The 15768-nt window shown below is 47.4% G+C and overlaps 1 protein-coding gene across 5 annotated transcripts in view; it reads left to right on the top strand.

Moving 5' to 3' along the window:
• The window catches only part of STEAP3 (STEAP3 metalloreductase), a 46908-nt gene that overhangs the window by 21469 nt on the left and 9671 nt on the right, over positions 1 to 15768 (top strand). For 4 of the 5 annotated variants that reach the window (XM_015596723.2, XM_015596722.2, XM_015596724.2 and 1 more), the window contains 3 exons: positions 6131 to 6630; positions 8285 to 8812; positions 15119 to 15283. In XM_015596723.2, coding sequence (XP_015452209.2) covers positions 6131 to 6630; positions 8285 to 8812; positions 15119 to 15283 — 1193 coding nt within the window. Of the gene's footprint in view, positions 1 to 3103; positions 3228 to 6130; positions 6631 to 8284; positions 8813 to 15118; positions 15284 to 15768 lie in introns of those variants that run through there. The other variant, XM_025039380.1, reaches the window with a different exon arrangement.

Raw genomic sequence — 15768 nt, 5'->3', positions numbered from 1 at the left:
CAGGCTGCAGACCATAGCCCACCCAGCTCAATTTGATTCCCTCCTCCCTCCCTCCTCCAGATCTGTAAATAGAACAACAGGGGAGCCAGGGCCCAGCCAGGGTTATTCTCTCACCTTCAGGCCTCATGGACTTGCAACAGGGGCTCTGCTGGACCTCTGAGGCCTCCAGGACTCCTACCACTTGTCCTGCCCTTGCTGACCTTCACACCAGCAGCAAGCCTTGGGCTGGGCACTGGGAGGGCAGAAGAATTTTGACACTTGACCACTGCCCGTGAAGCACCTCAGAAAAGAGTACACATGCACACATGCACACTCAAATACACACCAGTTAGAAAAGGTGGCTCTGAGCTCTTACACATATTAATTCATTTCATCCTCATAACAAGCATTGGAGAAAGGTACAATTAGCGTTCCCATTTTAAAGGTGAAGGGTCTAAGGCTCAAAGGCACCCGGTTAGTAAGTGATGGGCATGGTGATGATTGGCGCAGCCCACAGTGGCTGTCCCTGCATTAGAGCTGCAGGGGAAACTGCCCCTGTGGTTGGAGGCCTCACCAGGAGGCATTACGACCTGGCAGATTCTTGTCCTAAGGACTGAATTTTGGTGGCAAGAGCGCTTTAGAGGTGCTTTATGTTTCATTTCTATCCATCCTGCAGCTGAAAGCAGGGCCCCTTAGGATTTTTAATAGGTTCCTCAGGCTGTCGGGTTGGGTGGGGCTCTGAGAGGCTCAGTGACTCTCCTAGGGAAACTGAGGCACTGACAAGCCCAAGGTCATACAGCCAGCAGGTGGCAGAGTCAGAATTAAAACCCCGGGCAGTCAGGCTCCAGAGCCTGGCTCTTGGCCCAGGCAACCTTAAGGTGGGAGCCTAGGGCTGCCCTCCCCCTTCACACTTGTGGACCACAGCTCTCAGCCAGCGAACTGGAGAAAGTCAGGATGCCCCTCTGCGTCTGCCAGGGCAGCTCATTACTACTCAGAAAAACATCCGAGAACCAGGTAGAAAATGCCCTCTCCCATTTTGCAGGGATGGGCTGTCCCCTTCATTGCCCACAGTCGAGTCCAGCATGAGCAGAGTGGGGGTCCATGCTGGTACCTGCATGTCTGTGTGATCATGGCCCCTTCGTCTGTGGGTCTACACAAAAATAACCCTGAAGGGGCTTAGGTCAGCCCGTCCCTGATATCCTGTGAGAGAGGCAGGGCAATGCTTCGAACCCACTTGAAAGGTGTGAGAGGCTGAGGGAGTCACCCTGACATGGCAGAGGCTCGATGGCAAGATGGCAGCACGTGTCCTCGGATTCTCAGAATGTGTGGTCAGTGCATCCCCTTTCATGCTGACCTCCTCTTAGCCAGTGTGGTCCTAGCTCTGCCACTCACTGGAGTATCTCTGGACAGGTCACTGCCCTCTTTCTTAGAGCTCAGACTTCAGTGGCCAACAGACCTGTATCCTGTTCCTCCTTCCCCTGCTTACCTTCTGTGCCATCTGGAGCAAGTTCCTCAGCCTCTCTGAGCCTCGGTTTCCTCCTCTTTGAGTTGGGGATGATAATGGTACCTACTTCGTGGAGTTCTTGTGAGTCCTGGATGACCATCACTCATAGGAAGGCGTTAGAGCAGTGTCCGGCACATAGTGGGCATCTCATAAATAGGAGCTGCTGCTGCTGTTGCTGCTGCCTTGTAAAGTGTCCATGTCACAGTTTTCAAAGCTGTTTAAGGATGTATTGTCTGTCATCGCCCACCAGAGACTGATTGCCATTCACAAAGGTGGAATGCCCAGAGAAGCACAGGGACTTATCCAAGGACACACAGTTAGTCCATGGCAGAGCCATGCCACAGCCTCCTGGTCTCCCTGCTCCCCCTTGCATTAGACCCTGTAATCCCCGCTCCCCTACTTCTGGTGGGTCCATTGAGTGGGTCCCAGGAGGCTGCTGTGGAAAGTGGGAAGATGCAGATCCCCATGCAGGGTGTCAAAAGCCAGGTTCTTATCCTATGCTGAGGACCCCTGTGGACCCACAGGCTGAAGAAGCCCCTTTTTAACCCTATGTTATTTTATTTTATGCTCTTACATGCATAAAATAAAATAACATAGGGTTAAAAAGAAAACCAATTATATCTGAAACATAGTTTCTAAAATGTTTTTTAAAAAAAGATGTGCTGTAGTAATATGCATGCTTCTTTATTACTACATTAAATAGCAAGATCTAGTGGCAGGTCTAATATCTACTATGTTTTTATTCCTTTCCCCACACCTTTAATGAGGTATGACTGACCAATAAAAATTGCACATGTAAGGTGTACAATGTGATGATTTTATATTCATATACATTATGAAAAGATTACCACAATTAAACTAATGAGCATATCCATAACGTCATATAGTTAACATTTTTGTGTTTTGGAACAGTGGAGAGCTACTCTCAGCAAATTTCAAGTATGCACTATATATTAGATCTCTAGAACTTATTCATCTGATAAGTGGAAGTTTGTACCCTTTGACCAACATCTCCCCATTTCCCCCACCCCTTAGTCCCTGGTGACCATTCTATCGTGCTCCTGTGAGTTTCACTATTTTAGATTCCACATTTAAGGGAGATCATGTAGTATTTGTCTTTCTGTGTTTGGCTTATTTCATGGAGCATAATGTCCCCCAGGATTTCCTTTTTTTTTTTTTCTTTAAAATATTTTTATCTCAGTTAATTTAAAATAATGGGAATATAGTATAAAACAGTGATAGCAATAGATGATAGCAATAAATAAATATACATTGCATAATAATTATTTCCAAATTGTTTACATCAATTGTTTAGATATCAGTTTTGTAACTAAATATCCTAAAGCATCATACAGTATGGTACAACTTGGGTTGATACTTTAACAGATGTCCTGTGGTAGCTCTTATGCACAGATCCCATGCTCAGACGTGCTGGTGTGCAGTTTGGGTGTTTTTTGTTTAGTTTTAGATGTTCAGCTTATTGTTGTTTCAAGGGGAGAGAGAGATCTGGGGACGTCTCTCACTCTGCATGTTTCTCCAAACTCCTTCTTTTTTAAGATTGAATAATATTCTGCTGTATAGATGTACCACATTTTCTTTTATCTATTCATTCATCAATAGATACTCGGGTTGTTCCCATTTCTTGGCCACTGCTAATAATGCTGCAATGAACATAAGGTGAAGAATGCTCTTGAAGATAAGTGATTTTGGATAAATACCAGAAGAGGAATTGCTGAATCATATGGTAGTTCTATTTTAATTTCTCGAGGAGCCTCCATACTGTTTTCCATAGTGGATGCACCAGTTTACATTCCCATCAACGGTGAACTGGGTTTCCCTTTTTCCACATCCTTGCCAACACTTAGTTTGACTCTTTGATAATAGTCATTCTAACTAGTGTGAGATGTTATCTCATTGTGGTTTTGATTTATATTTATCTAATGATTAGTCATGTTGAGCATCTTTTCATGTACTTGTTAGCCATTTGTATATCTTCTTTGCAAAAATATCTATTCAGGGCCTTTGCCCATTTTCAAATTGTATTATTTGTCTTTTTTTTACTATTGAGTTGTATGAGCTCCTATTTTTTGTATATTATCAGGTATATATACCTGGGTACATCACATATAACCTTATCAGACATATGGTTTACAAATATTTTCTCTCATTCTTTAGATTCCCTTTTCATTTTGTTGATTGTTTCCTTTGCTATGCAAAACCTTCTTAGGTTGATGCAATCCTACTTTTTATTTTTTTGTCATTGCCTGTGTTTTTGGTGTCAAGTCCAAAAAATTATTGTCAAGACCATTCCTTACATTTTTATGTTTTCTTCCAGGACTTATACAATTCAGGTCTTACATTTAAGTCTTTAATTCATTTTTGAGTTGATTTTTCTATATGGTATAAGAAAAAGGTCCAATTTCTTTCTCTTTTTTTTTTTTTTTGCTTGATTGTTTTTCTCCCTCACCCAGGTCCCAGTACACCATTTATTGAAGAGACCGTCCTTTTCCCCTTTGTGTATTCTTGGCACCTTGGTCAAAGATTAATTGACCTTATATGTGGGTTGTTATTTCTGGGCTCTCTGTTTTGTTCTATTAGTCTATGTGTCTGTTTGTACACCAGTAGCATTCTATTCTAATTACCGTAGCTTTGCAGTTTAAAATCAGGAAGTGCGATGACTCTGGCTTTGTTCTTGCTCAAGATTGCTTTAGCTATTTGGGGTCTTTTGTGGTTCCATACAAATTTTAGGATTATTTTATCTATGATCCTAAATGAAAAATGCCATTGGAATTTTAATAGTGATTGCTTTGAGCTCACTCTGGCTGTTGGTGGAGAACAGACAATAGGGGATAAAAGGCAGATGCTGGGAGACTTGTAAGGGAGCTGTGCAGGAACCTGGCCGAGAGGTGAAGGAGGTTTAGAGTGGGGTGGGAGCAGCAGAGGAGTGAGATGGTATTAAAGCCAGAGTACATACAGTTGCTGATGGTCTTGGGGGGAGGTCAAGGCTGACTCTGAGTTTTTGTCTGAGCACCTAAAGAATGGAGTTGCCATCAGCTAAGATGGGGAAGGCTGCAGGAGCAAGATTTTGGGGGATGAGGGAGCAGTTATTCATTTAGGAAACCCATATGGTGCTCTTTTGCCAACAGGATTCCTGAGAAATGGGGGGCCTTTAGGCTCTTTAGTCATAATAATTTCAAGGGAAAATAATTTACATTGAATCAAATTAATTCCAAATTGGACCCATTGCTATTCCTGTCGCTGGTAACGTCTCCACGTGTTTCCTGTCCTCTCCAAGAGGTTAAAAATGCCACCACATAAAGTTTAAAGGAAAAAGAAACACTTAACTAAAAATATTAGTAAAGAAAGAAATTCATATTATCAAAATACTTAAAATTAATGGGAGTTACATATTATACGTTTATGCTTATTTATTTTTAATGTTATATACAACGTGGTGTGTGTATGTATCTTTTAGGATCATTTTGTCTGAAGTATACAGTTCAAGTCCAATGTTTCCATCTTAATTTTCTTTCTGGATGATCTATTCATTGTTGAAAGCGAGGTATTGATGTCTCCTACTGTTGTTGCATTACTGTCCATTTTTCCCTTTAGATCTGCTACTATTTGTGTTATGTATTTAAGTGCTCCTATCTACCATGATTTGAAATTAGTGATGAGTTTGAACAGTACTTGGAGAACTCTTTCATTATTAAATTTGTGATATGACATTGGTAGATATGGGTGACAAACTCACAGGTATTGCTAATACTAATGTGATTTGTTGCTTACATCCATGCATAAAGGAAATAGCACATTTCAGTTAGAATTTAGTGACAATTAAAATATAATTTTTCCCAACTCAATAAGTTTACTGTAAATTGCTGACCTGAGTCCAGGGTTCCCTCCCTGTCCATTGATATCTCAGGCTCAGTAAAGGAGATCCCAGGGTACTCATTCAACCTCAGGATCCCATTCAATGTCATGACCTACCCCAACCTTACCCTCAGAGAGTGGGATTTCAGTATTTACTCTTTCATTCAGCAAATATTAAACATCAGCTCTTTGCCAGGCTCTGCGATAAATGGTGAGATCCAAAGTCAAATAAGGTGAGATCCCCTTCCTTCAAGCTGCTCAACATCTACTTAAGGAAGAGCATCAGAGGTACTGTTGCAAAATGCAAAATGTAAACAAGCAGAGGAAAAAGCCCGCCCTTCCTGGTAATTAAAGATAACACCCAGTGATGATGAGGTTGGGGTTAAATAGTCACTACTGGATAGTAACACTTCCTACCACATAATCCTTTTGAAAATAAGTATGGCATTGCATAGCATTGATTATAGAAATTCCATACCCTTCTTTCTGAGCACTCTTACTCTTGCGAATTTGTCCTGAAGAAGTAATCTAGCAGGAAAGACAAAGGGTGGATGGCAGAGGTCCTTCCCCTTGCTCTTCCTGAATCTGTGCCCTCCTTGGGAAAGGGCCGGGTCTCATTCAGCTTGTCCCCCTATGACGGCATTAGTTAGCAGTCTTGAAGGCCTGTTGGGTGAATATTTGACCACCATGAAGTTACAACAAACAAGAGACAGAGGTAGTAGGAAGGGAAGTCCAGGGACCCTCCCCTGACCAGGTTCCTGTTTTCTCTTCCAGCCACCAAACTGTCAGGAAAGATGGATAAACCGCTCATCAGCCGCCGCCTGGTGGACAGTGACAGCAGCCTTGCAGAGTTCCCCAGTGAGGCTCCCAAAGTGGGCATCCTGGGCAGCGGAGACTTTGCCCGCTCTCTGGCCACACGCCTAGTGGGCTCCGGCCTCAGCGTGGTGGTTGGAAGCCGCCACCCCAAACGCATGGTCGGGCTATTCCCCTCTGCAGCAAAAGTGACTTTCCAGGCGGAGGCAGTAGGCTCCCCTGAGGTCATTTTTGTGGCTGTATTCCGGGAGCATTACTCCTCGCTGTGTGGTCTTAGCGACCAGCTAGCTGGCAAGATCCTGGTGGATGTGAGCAACCCCACAGAGCAGGAGCACCTTCAGCACCGTGAGTCCAATGCCGAGTACCTGGCTTCCCTCTTCCCCACCTGCACAGTGGTCAAGGCCTTCAATGTCATCTCTGCCTGGACCTTGCAGGCTGGCCTGAGGGATGGGAACAGGCAGGTAGGTGCTGGGGAATAATAACCATCATAACAATAACTATAAATGGCTGAGTTTCCTTGAGGACCCTCGGGGTGATGGGCACTTCGTGTTCATTGTCTCAGCTTGTCTCATATCACTGCCAAGTTGCATTATACAGAGGAGGAAACTGAGGCTCAGAGATGTTGATGAACTTACTTACGCTCAGTCCCACAGCTAGTGAGCTGGGATTTGAACCCAGTTCCCATAAATCTGAAATCTGTATTTTTTCTTCTATGGTAACTTAATTACCTAGAGGGCAAGGAGGAAATAGTCGATGGCTTTCATTCTCATATTTAGAGTAGAGAAGGGGAGAGACTTTGCTTTTAGAATTGGACTCAGAAGGAGAAAAGTAACATTTATCTGCCAAGTCCAGAGGAAGCATGTATGTCCCAAAATTTATGTCATTTATTCGAAAGTCTTCTAAGAACTGAATGGATTTCTCAGAATAGTCAAGAGCAGATTTTTTGGGAAGTGAAAAATGGCTGCAAAAAAACGGCCAGAGCTTCATACAGTTCTTGGCAAGAGAAGCTCTCTCAAGACAAGGTGGTTTTTAATGCCAAGAGGCCAAGCATTTTCCTGGAGGAAGAAGCCAGGTTCCACAAGTGTGTAAGAACTTCTGCCAATGAGTCCAGCTCAGATTCTCCTTCTGCACAGCTCCATGCCAGGCTGGGAGAGAGCACATGGGTGCCTAGCCACTGCTGTCTGTAGGGACTCCCATATTTGGACAGGCCAGGGACAGTGAGTGAGAGTAGGTGGCAGGGCCTAGAAGGAACAGAGCTAGTGGCTGGCTGGGAAAGACGTTGAGGTTGACCTTGGCCTTAGCCCACCTCATGCTGTTAAGCACAGGGAGCAGCAGGGCATTCTAGGCCAAAGGGACAACACTCAAAGACACAGACCTCAGTTTCCTCACCTGAAAAATGGGGACAGTAGTGCCTACCTGAAGGTTTGTGGCAAGGCTGAGGGACTGCAAAATGAAGAGCCCAGTACATAGTAGGTGCTGAGTCAATGTTGGTAGACCAAACTGACCATAGCAGGGTCAGTAAGGCCCATGGAGTGTTTGGGGACTTGAGGACGCCAGTGTGCCTGCATGAGAGCTCATAGTGGGGACTGGTGGGCTATGAGGCAAGGCTGGCTTGTGGAAGACCTTGTATGTTGGTTGAGGGCCATAGCAGGCCATAAGGGACCAAGGGACATGATCTAAGGGAACACTGCTGGACTAAGGGATAGAGCTGCACCTTCTGGGCCATATGTAAAGCCCTATTGCTGAGAGATCCCCAGGGCAGACCACTATCCTCAAACCACCTATTCCAAGGGTCCATGGGGCTACCTAGGTGGGCGTTTTGCTTGTGAAGGCTGGTAGTAATGAACTAGGCAAAATACTCCCTGCTAGGTGAGCACCACGCACTCTCCCTGAGTAGTGGGCATTGCTTGGCTAGCTGGGAGGCCACACGGAGCCAAGGAAGGATTTCTGGCATGGGAGTCAGAGCCACCTCTGCTACCAACTGTATTATTAACTGGCAACTCTCTGGGCCTTGGTTTTCTCAGCTGCTCAGTGAGTTTGGCCCTGATGCTCTCTGAGGCCCTGCTCAGTCATGTGGCCTGTGAACCTGTCCGATTCCCCTTCTTCTTCCCACAGGTGCCCATCTGCAGTGACCAGCCAGAAGCCAAGCGCACTGTCTCAGAGCTGGCACATGCCATGGGCTTCACGCCTGTGGACATGGGGTCCCTGGCCTCGGCCCGGGAGATAGAAGCTATTCCTCTGCGCCTGCTCCCGGGCTGGAAGGTGCCCACCATTCTGGCCCTGGGGCTTTTCATCTTCTTCTACACCTACAACTTCATCCGGGATGTGCTGCAGCCCTATGTACAAGAGAACAAGAATGAGTTCTACAAGCTCCCCTTCTCTGTGGTCAACACGACGCCGCCGTGCGTGGCCTACGTGCTGCTGTCACTAGTCTACCTGCCAGGTGTGCTTGCGGCCACCCTGCAGCTGTGGCGCGGCACCAAGTACCACCGCTTCCCCGACTGGCTGGACCACTGGCTGCAGCACCGCAAGCAGATAGGCCTGCTCAGCTTCTTCTGCGCCGCCCTGCACGCTGTCTACAGCGTCTGCCTGCCGGTGCGCATCTCCTACCGCTACAACCTGGTCAACCTCGCCATCAAGCAGGTACAGCCCACCCGGGTTCCAGGACGAGCCACGCCCATGGGTGCAGCCCGCTAGTCACTGTGTCGTATGTGTCACTAGTTGTGAATTCTGCCCCAAATGAGCAGTGCCCATGTCCTGCTGTCCAAGATTTGGAGTGTCAGTGAACAAAATATGACAGTCCCTATGCTCGTGGGCACAGCTCTGGCAGGGGAGCCTTAACCAAATAGAGCAGTTAGTTATAGAGGGTTTTTAGAAGATCATGAGTACTAAGGAGAGAAATCAAGCAGGGGAAAGGGGTAGGGTACAATTTTAAAGGGTGGTCGGGGCGGGGCGGGGCTTGCTGAGCGGTGATCTGTGAGCAAAGGCAGGAAGGAGTCTAGAGTGAGCCCGTGGCTAGTGGAAGAGAAGCAAGAGCAGAAGCCCTTGGGTGGAGCCAAGGGCACTTGTGCCTGGCACAAGTGAAGAACAGCCAAGAGGCCTTTGTGGCTGGAGCAGGTGGTGGTAGGTGAGGCCTGACAGGGTGAAGCCAGACCAGGGAAGCCTTGAAGGCTGAAGACAGGCTTTGGCCTTAAACATGGTAAAATAGGGAGGCAGTGACGGCTCTTGAGTAGAGGAGTGATGGTCCATCTGATATTTTAACTGGCTCACTCTGACTATTGGTGGAGAACAGACAATAGGGGGTAAAAGGCAGATGCTGGGAGACCTGTAAGGGAGCTGTGCAGGAACCTGGCCGAGAGGCGAAGAAGGTTTAGAGTGGGGTGGGAGCAGCAGAGGAGTGAGATGGTATTAAAGCCAGAGTACACACAGTTGCTGACAGACTTGGGGGTGGTCAAGGGTGACTCTGAGTTTTTGTCTGAGCACCTAGAGAATGGAGTTGCCATCAGCTGAGATGGGGAAGGCTGCAAGAACAAGATTTGGGGGAACAAGGGAGTAATTATTCATTTAGGAAACCCAGCAGGATTCCTAGGAATCCAGGTAGCAGCCCAGGCAGCATCAGCGGGTACCTGTACCCATAGAAACAGGCCTCATGATGCTTCCTCCTGGCTTACAGGACCTGATTCTGAGTCCCAAGCTTAGGTCTGCGAGCAACACTGCCTTTCTTTAGTTTCCCCAACCAGCTTTAGTCTATCTCCAGTCCCCACCTTTGAGCCTGGTATGTGGGTTCTGCCTACTCCAGGATACTAGTCACCCCAAAAGTTTGTCCCAGGTGCCAGAGAGACACTTCTCATCTACTCCTCTTTCCAGCCCAGATAGACCCTGCAGTTTCTGTTCCTGCTTGGGAGATATAGGGATCCTGATGGGGCCGGGTCCCTCCCAGGTACACTCACCATGCAGACATCCCCTCTGAGGTCAGACTACCTCCCAGAGCAGGACCAGGAGGCAAGGTTGGGCTGCTGCCTGGGAACCACAGACCTCTGTCCCTACTCTCTCTCAAGTCCCCTTCTTCCTTGCTGGCAGCTTCTCAAATGCCCTCCTCCTTCCCCACCCGTGGACACCTGGCATCATGTATCTGTGGGCTTTAGCTTTCATTTCAAAAAAGGGAGAACCCCAGACTCAGGCAGAGAAGCAAGATGTCTGCTGGAAATTAGAGGAATTGAAAAAGTTAATAGTTACGAACCTTAAAAAAAAAACTTGCTATATTCCAGCTACCGTTCTAAGGGCTTTATAATCAGTGTGAATTCTTTTGACACTTACCTCATCCCTATAAGCCAGGTACTTCCCTTATTTTACAGGTGAGAAAACTGAGCCATAGAGGTTAAGTAACTTGTCCAAAGTCACACAGCCAGTAAGTGACAGGGCCGGGATTCAAATTCAGCCATTCTCCAGATCCACGCTCGTATCTATATTGCTTTCTAAAGAGGAAGCAAGTCCAGGTAAACAGTTGAGTAAATGATCCCAGGACTCAGATCACTCATTCATTCACTGAATATCTATTCTACCAGGCTCTGGGGTCACAGAAGAGAATAAGACAGAGACAATTGTAGGGAGGTGTAGAGCGGTATGGAGGGCTGAAGGCCAAAACCCTGGGCTCTTATCCTCCAGCATCACTGATTGGAACAAAGACTTTGACGTTGACCTTGACCTCTTTTGTCCTCAAGGCCCTGATGTGTAGATCGAGATCTTTCCCAGTGTGAATTTTTTTGATACCCTTTGATATTTATTTCTAAAAAGAGCCAGCCTGCAAGGCAGGAGGCTCTGTGTGGTTCCTCAGGGACAGGCACAGTGTTTGTTGCCCAGGAGGTGGCAGATCTGGGTGGTTTGTATTTCAGGCAGTAGGGTGGGGAAGAAAGAACCACCCCTCCCCCTAGAGTCCAAGGCAAACCCCTGCTGCCCACCACCACCCTCTGCCAGCCTTTGGCTAAATTCTATGCCCTGACAAGGCTCTCTTTGATAGTATGTTAATCCAGTTTTGCAATGATGCAAATACCAGGGCACAGAGGGGCGCAGGCCAGGTAGTTTCCTGGAGTTCCAAAGTCCTTAAGGCCTGCAGGCTCCCCCTTCCCCCTCCACCTTCCTCCCTCTAGTAGAGGTTGCCAGGCAACCATCACTCCCACAGGACAGGATCACTCTCAGAGACAATGAAGACCTGTCACGCAAAAGGGCTTAACCTTGTTCTGCAGAATTCTGGAGGGCAGAGCTAGGGTGGACGTGGGTATGTCAGGGAGCGGGGATGGTTAGAGGAAGACGTAGTTAACACAGAGCAGAGCAACCCAGAAGTGGTGAGTTGCCTAAACCTGGAGGTGTTCAAGCAGATATTGGATAGTCTGTGGGTCACCCATGTTCTCAGGCTCTGAGAATGTACATCAGAGGCTGCTATGCATTCACCTGCTAATACCAGGGCCTCCAGGGAGTCTGATGTGTGACTTTCCCAGCTGGCCCTTGGACTGCCCTCTCAGGGCCTCCTAGTGGGCGAGTACTCACCACCCTTTGGGGAAAACGACCATGTTAGCAAAGGCACAAGAGACTTTCTGCAAGGTTTCCTTCAAGACCCTGCGTCTGCAGACTTGGAGGCAGAGCGATATACCAGCTGTAGAGAAAACTTCTCTGACCATATTTACCGATGGCATTATCAGAGACAATAACAAATATTTGTATAGCACCTTCTGATTTGCTAAATGTCTTGTTCTTATAAGAAATGCATTTCAAGATCAAGATCAAAGAAAATGTTTAACCCACACACTATTTTCTTCTCCCTCTTGTCCAAAATCTAGTCTGGGCTCTCAGAGAATTGTCTAAAAGTCACGTTTGACCATGTCGCTGCGTGACGCCCCACTGCCCCGGGGCAGTAACAGACCATTGGCAGTGCGGCAGCACTCTCTTCCCAGCCTCGTCTCCCCACTGCTCCTGCGACACATCACACTCTGGTCCCATATTATCCTCTGAATGGGCGAAGCTCATTCCTCCTTCCCTAGGCTCCCCACGCTGGGAAACCTTGACAGCCTGACAAACTCCTATTTCTCCCTCAAAACCCTACTTCTGTTAAGCCCTCTCAGCCTATCTCCTTCATTCCCCATGCTCATCTCTGTAAAATGTATTTTGTCCACACTTCGGTGATTTTTCTTTTGCATCACTTTGTAATCACTCATTTGCATGTCTGCTGCCTGACTCAAGGGTTCTGTGACTGAGGCCTCTACCGCTTGAGGCCCATGATTCCTATACAGATTCCCAGCACGTGTTCCCTGAGTTGCTCGTTGTTAACTTGGCCACCACGGAGCCAATACCAGGCATCGCGTAAAAGGAGTACGTGTAGAAATTGGGGCAAGGACTAGTCTAACTGTCCAGTTGCCATTAGGAACAACAACTCCAGCCACTTACATTAGTCACCTACTAAGTGCCAGTCACATGCTACTCATTCCACAAACATCCTCTTCTTGGTCCTTGCAATAACACAGCAAGAGACAGTGGTGCTGTTAGCCAGGGAAGGGTCCCATGACTGTCCCCAGGGCAGCGTTGGCATTGAAATCCAGGCTTTGGAACCGCAAGGCTGTTCTGCCCTCCCTCACCACAGGCTGCCTCGTCCATATCCTGCCCTCCCTTTCTCTGGGTCTGGCTGGTAGTAGGCACCACCCTCTTCCCACCCACCACTCACCCTTGGGACATGGAGCAGGACTAATGCTGCAGCCCCCCTGTCCTCCTGGCCCTGAGTCCTTCAGCTTCTAACCTGTAACCTACAGGGACAGGAAACCCCACATGAATGCCACCGTTTCTTCCCTGTTGACAAACACTCCTTGTCATTCTCAAAGCGGCCGCCTTGGCTAGCTTTAAATATGGGAGAATTGCTAGGAGAATGGAGAGTTATGTACGTTCCAGGCAGCCATGCGTGACACTGGTCACTGGGGAGCCCTGCGTACAGCGCTGGGGTTCAGGTTGGGTAAGAACCTCACGGGCTATTGAAGGCGGCTGGATCCAGACCCTCCTGTGCAGGCTCCTCACCACCCATTCCACCCTTGCCTCCTCTGTCCGCCCTTTCCCAGCATCCCTGTGGAGTGGAAATGTTAGAGGAAAAAAACAAGACATTCTGTAAGCAAATGTGGTATGTGCGTAATCCAAACTCTGACTTGTGACATTAACTGCCTGATCTTACCGAAATGCAGAAAGCAGTGACTAATGAAGTATACTTGAAGAACAAATGACTTGCAGGGAGGAGGTGACTTAGTGAGCAGCAGCTGTTGATGCTGTGAAGGTATAAGACTTGTTTGGGCTCAGTTACACAGGAGCCCTCTCCGCCCTTTGCAGGGTGATATCAGCCACACCCTTGTAGCTAATACTGACATTCGTTTGTACACTAGCAGAGTCTTAGGATGGCAGACATGACCTCACTCAGCTCTCTCAGGCAGAGAAACGGAAGCCCAGAGTCACACACGACTCATGGTCAGGTTGAGACTCTGCGTCCCCAGACTCCTGGTTCTTTTGAGGCTTGAAAACACCAAAGTGAGCCAGCCTTCCCTAAAATAGAACAGAGGCGATCATTTTTCTCAAATTGCAGGAAAAGTACCCAATGGATGGCATTTTATCGATTTCTTTAAACTTTCTCTCATAAGCTTTTCAAACATTTTTGCTCAGCCCACTAGATTCATTTTTAATATTATATCTGCTAACTAGGCTTGGGTTATTTTTTTCCTGATGAAATACTTTCTCAAAAACCTGTACGAGTCATTCTGTTTTGCGAAGCAGAGGCCTGCCTACTAAAGCACTGTCACATTTCCTAATGAAAATACTCTTCCTTGTTTTACCGGGAGAATTAAAGTACCAGTATTTCATGGTGTTTCTCAGAGAACACCTTGACTTCCCGGAACTCTGCTACCTGGTGTAGTTGGGAAATGGTTCTAATGGAAGGACCTTGATAAAGTTCTTGTGTGTGCGCTGTACATGTGAATGTCAGCTGGGCTAGGAGGAAATTCAGCCGCAAGGACACTCCAGATGGGGAGGGAGAGGGTAGAAATCTCTGGACCCACGGGGATCCCTCTTAATGTGTCCTCAGAGCTCAGTGGGGGATTCCAGAGTTCTCTGAGGACATGCAGCCCTGGGCCCAGCACACAGTAGGTGCTTTATAAGTGCCCACTAGTCTGCTTGGTGAGTGGATGTCAGTGTGTTGAGTGGCAGTGGTAAGCCAAAGCTACATGCTTCAGACAGGAATGAGGAGCTGTGTGGGAAGATGGAAGCTGGGAGCTTTGAGTCAGGAAATGTTAACAGGTTTAGTGTCTGCGTATGTCTTCGTGTGCCCTGGATGCAAGTGATGCAGGCAACTTGGGTGAATCAGGAGGGCAAAGGATCTGAGAGAATAAGCAGGCAATAGAAGCATGAGCCCATCTGGCCAAAGGGAATCTGAGCTAAGAGAGATCCTGCTCTCTCTTTTTGGGGTTTGGGGACGAGAAAACTGAGTGATATGTTCATGTTTGAAGGATCTGTATGTCTTGTTGACTTCTTTGACTCTTACCTGACTCATGTGACCATCTGGCTAATTGGCCCCAGGCATATCTGTGACAGCTATGAGGAGGGAGCCCATGCCTTTGGAGGCACAATGCCTGGGTCCTGGTCCCACTTTTGCCATCTCCTAGCTGAGTGTGACTACGGGGAAGGTACTTGATCTTTTTGCCTTGTTTCTTAGTTCTGTAAAATGGAGATAAGAGCGACCTCTACCTCGTGGGGTGGTTGTGAGGATTAGATGATCACCTAAAGAGCTTAGTACAGAGTTAGGCACATGTTATGTGTGATGGAAATGTTAGTCATTTCTCTGTGTCTTGCATCCTAAGGTATTCACTCACCCGCAGCCTAGGGCACCGACCATTGCTACAGTGTTCATGGTTTTCCTCCTCTGCACATCAGGTCTTGACCAACAAGAGTCACCTCTGGGTTGAAGAAAACGTCTGGCGAATGGAGATATATCTGTCCCTGGGAGTGCTGGCCCTGGGCGTGCTATCCCTGCTGGCTGTCACCTCGCTGCCGTCCATTGCCAACTCGCTCAACTGGAGAGAGTTTAACTTTGTTCAGGTAAAGCAGGTCTGCCTCTGCTGGTGAGCCTCAGCTTGGCTCTGGCCTCGCCTCATGTGCAAGCCCCTTCCGCTTTGCAGACTGCCTCGAGTTTGATAATCTGTACAGCAGGACCACTTCCAAGCCTCGGGAGCCCATCCAAATCTCCTGATAAAGGGGCTACCTGGGATAAGCTCATCTTCCTGACATCTGAGGAAGCCAGATATAAGCATGAGAAAATATTAGACAACAGAATGCTGAATCCTGAATTAAACAGTATCAGTTCCTACAATTCTTGAGCTTCCTAAACAAAATCTCATGATATGCAGTCATTAAACAGCTTGCTGTCCTAGCCGGGATCCATGAGCCGGTAGGTGAGCCTGGTGCATCATCGAGCACCCTACTCTCATCCCGGTCCTGTTGGTCCCTTTAACCCCTTGATTCGGGCAGGGCAGACAGGAGGTGAGCATTGGGATCATCAGTTTATGGGGGATGAAACACAGCAT

The sequence above is a fragment of the Pteropus alecto genome, unplaced genomic scaffold (genome assembly GCF_000325575.1).
Source record: "Pteropus alecto unplaced genomic scaffold, ASM32557v1 scaffold3, whole genome shotgun sequence".
Classification (NCBI taxonomy): domain Eukaryota; kingdom Metazoa; phylum Chordata; class Mammalia; order Chiroptera; family Pteropodidae; genus Pteropus; species Pteropus alecto.
This window is presented reverse-complemented; position numbering and strand designations above follow the sequence as displayed.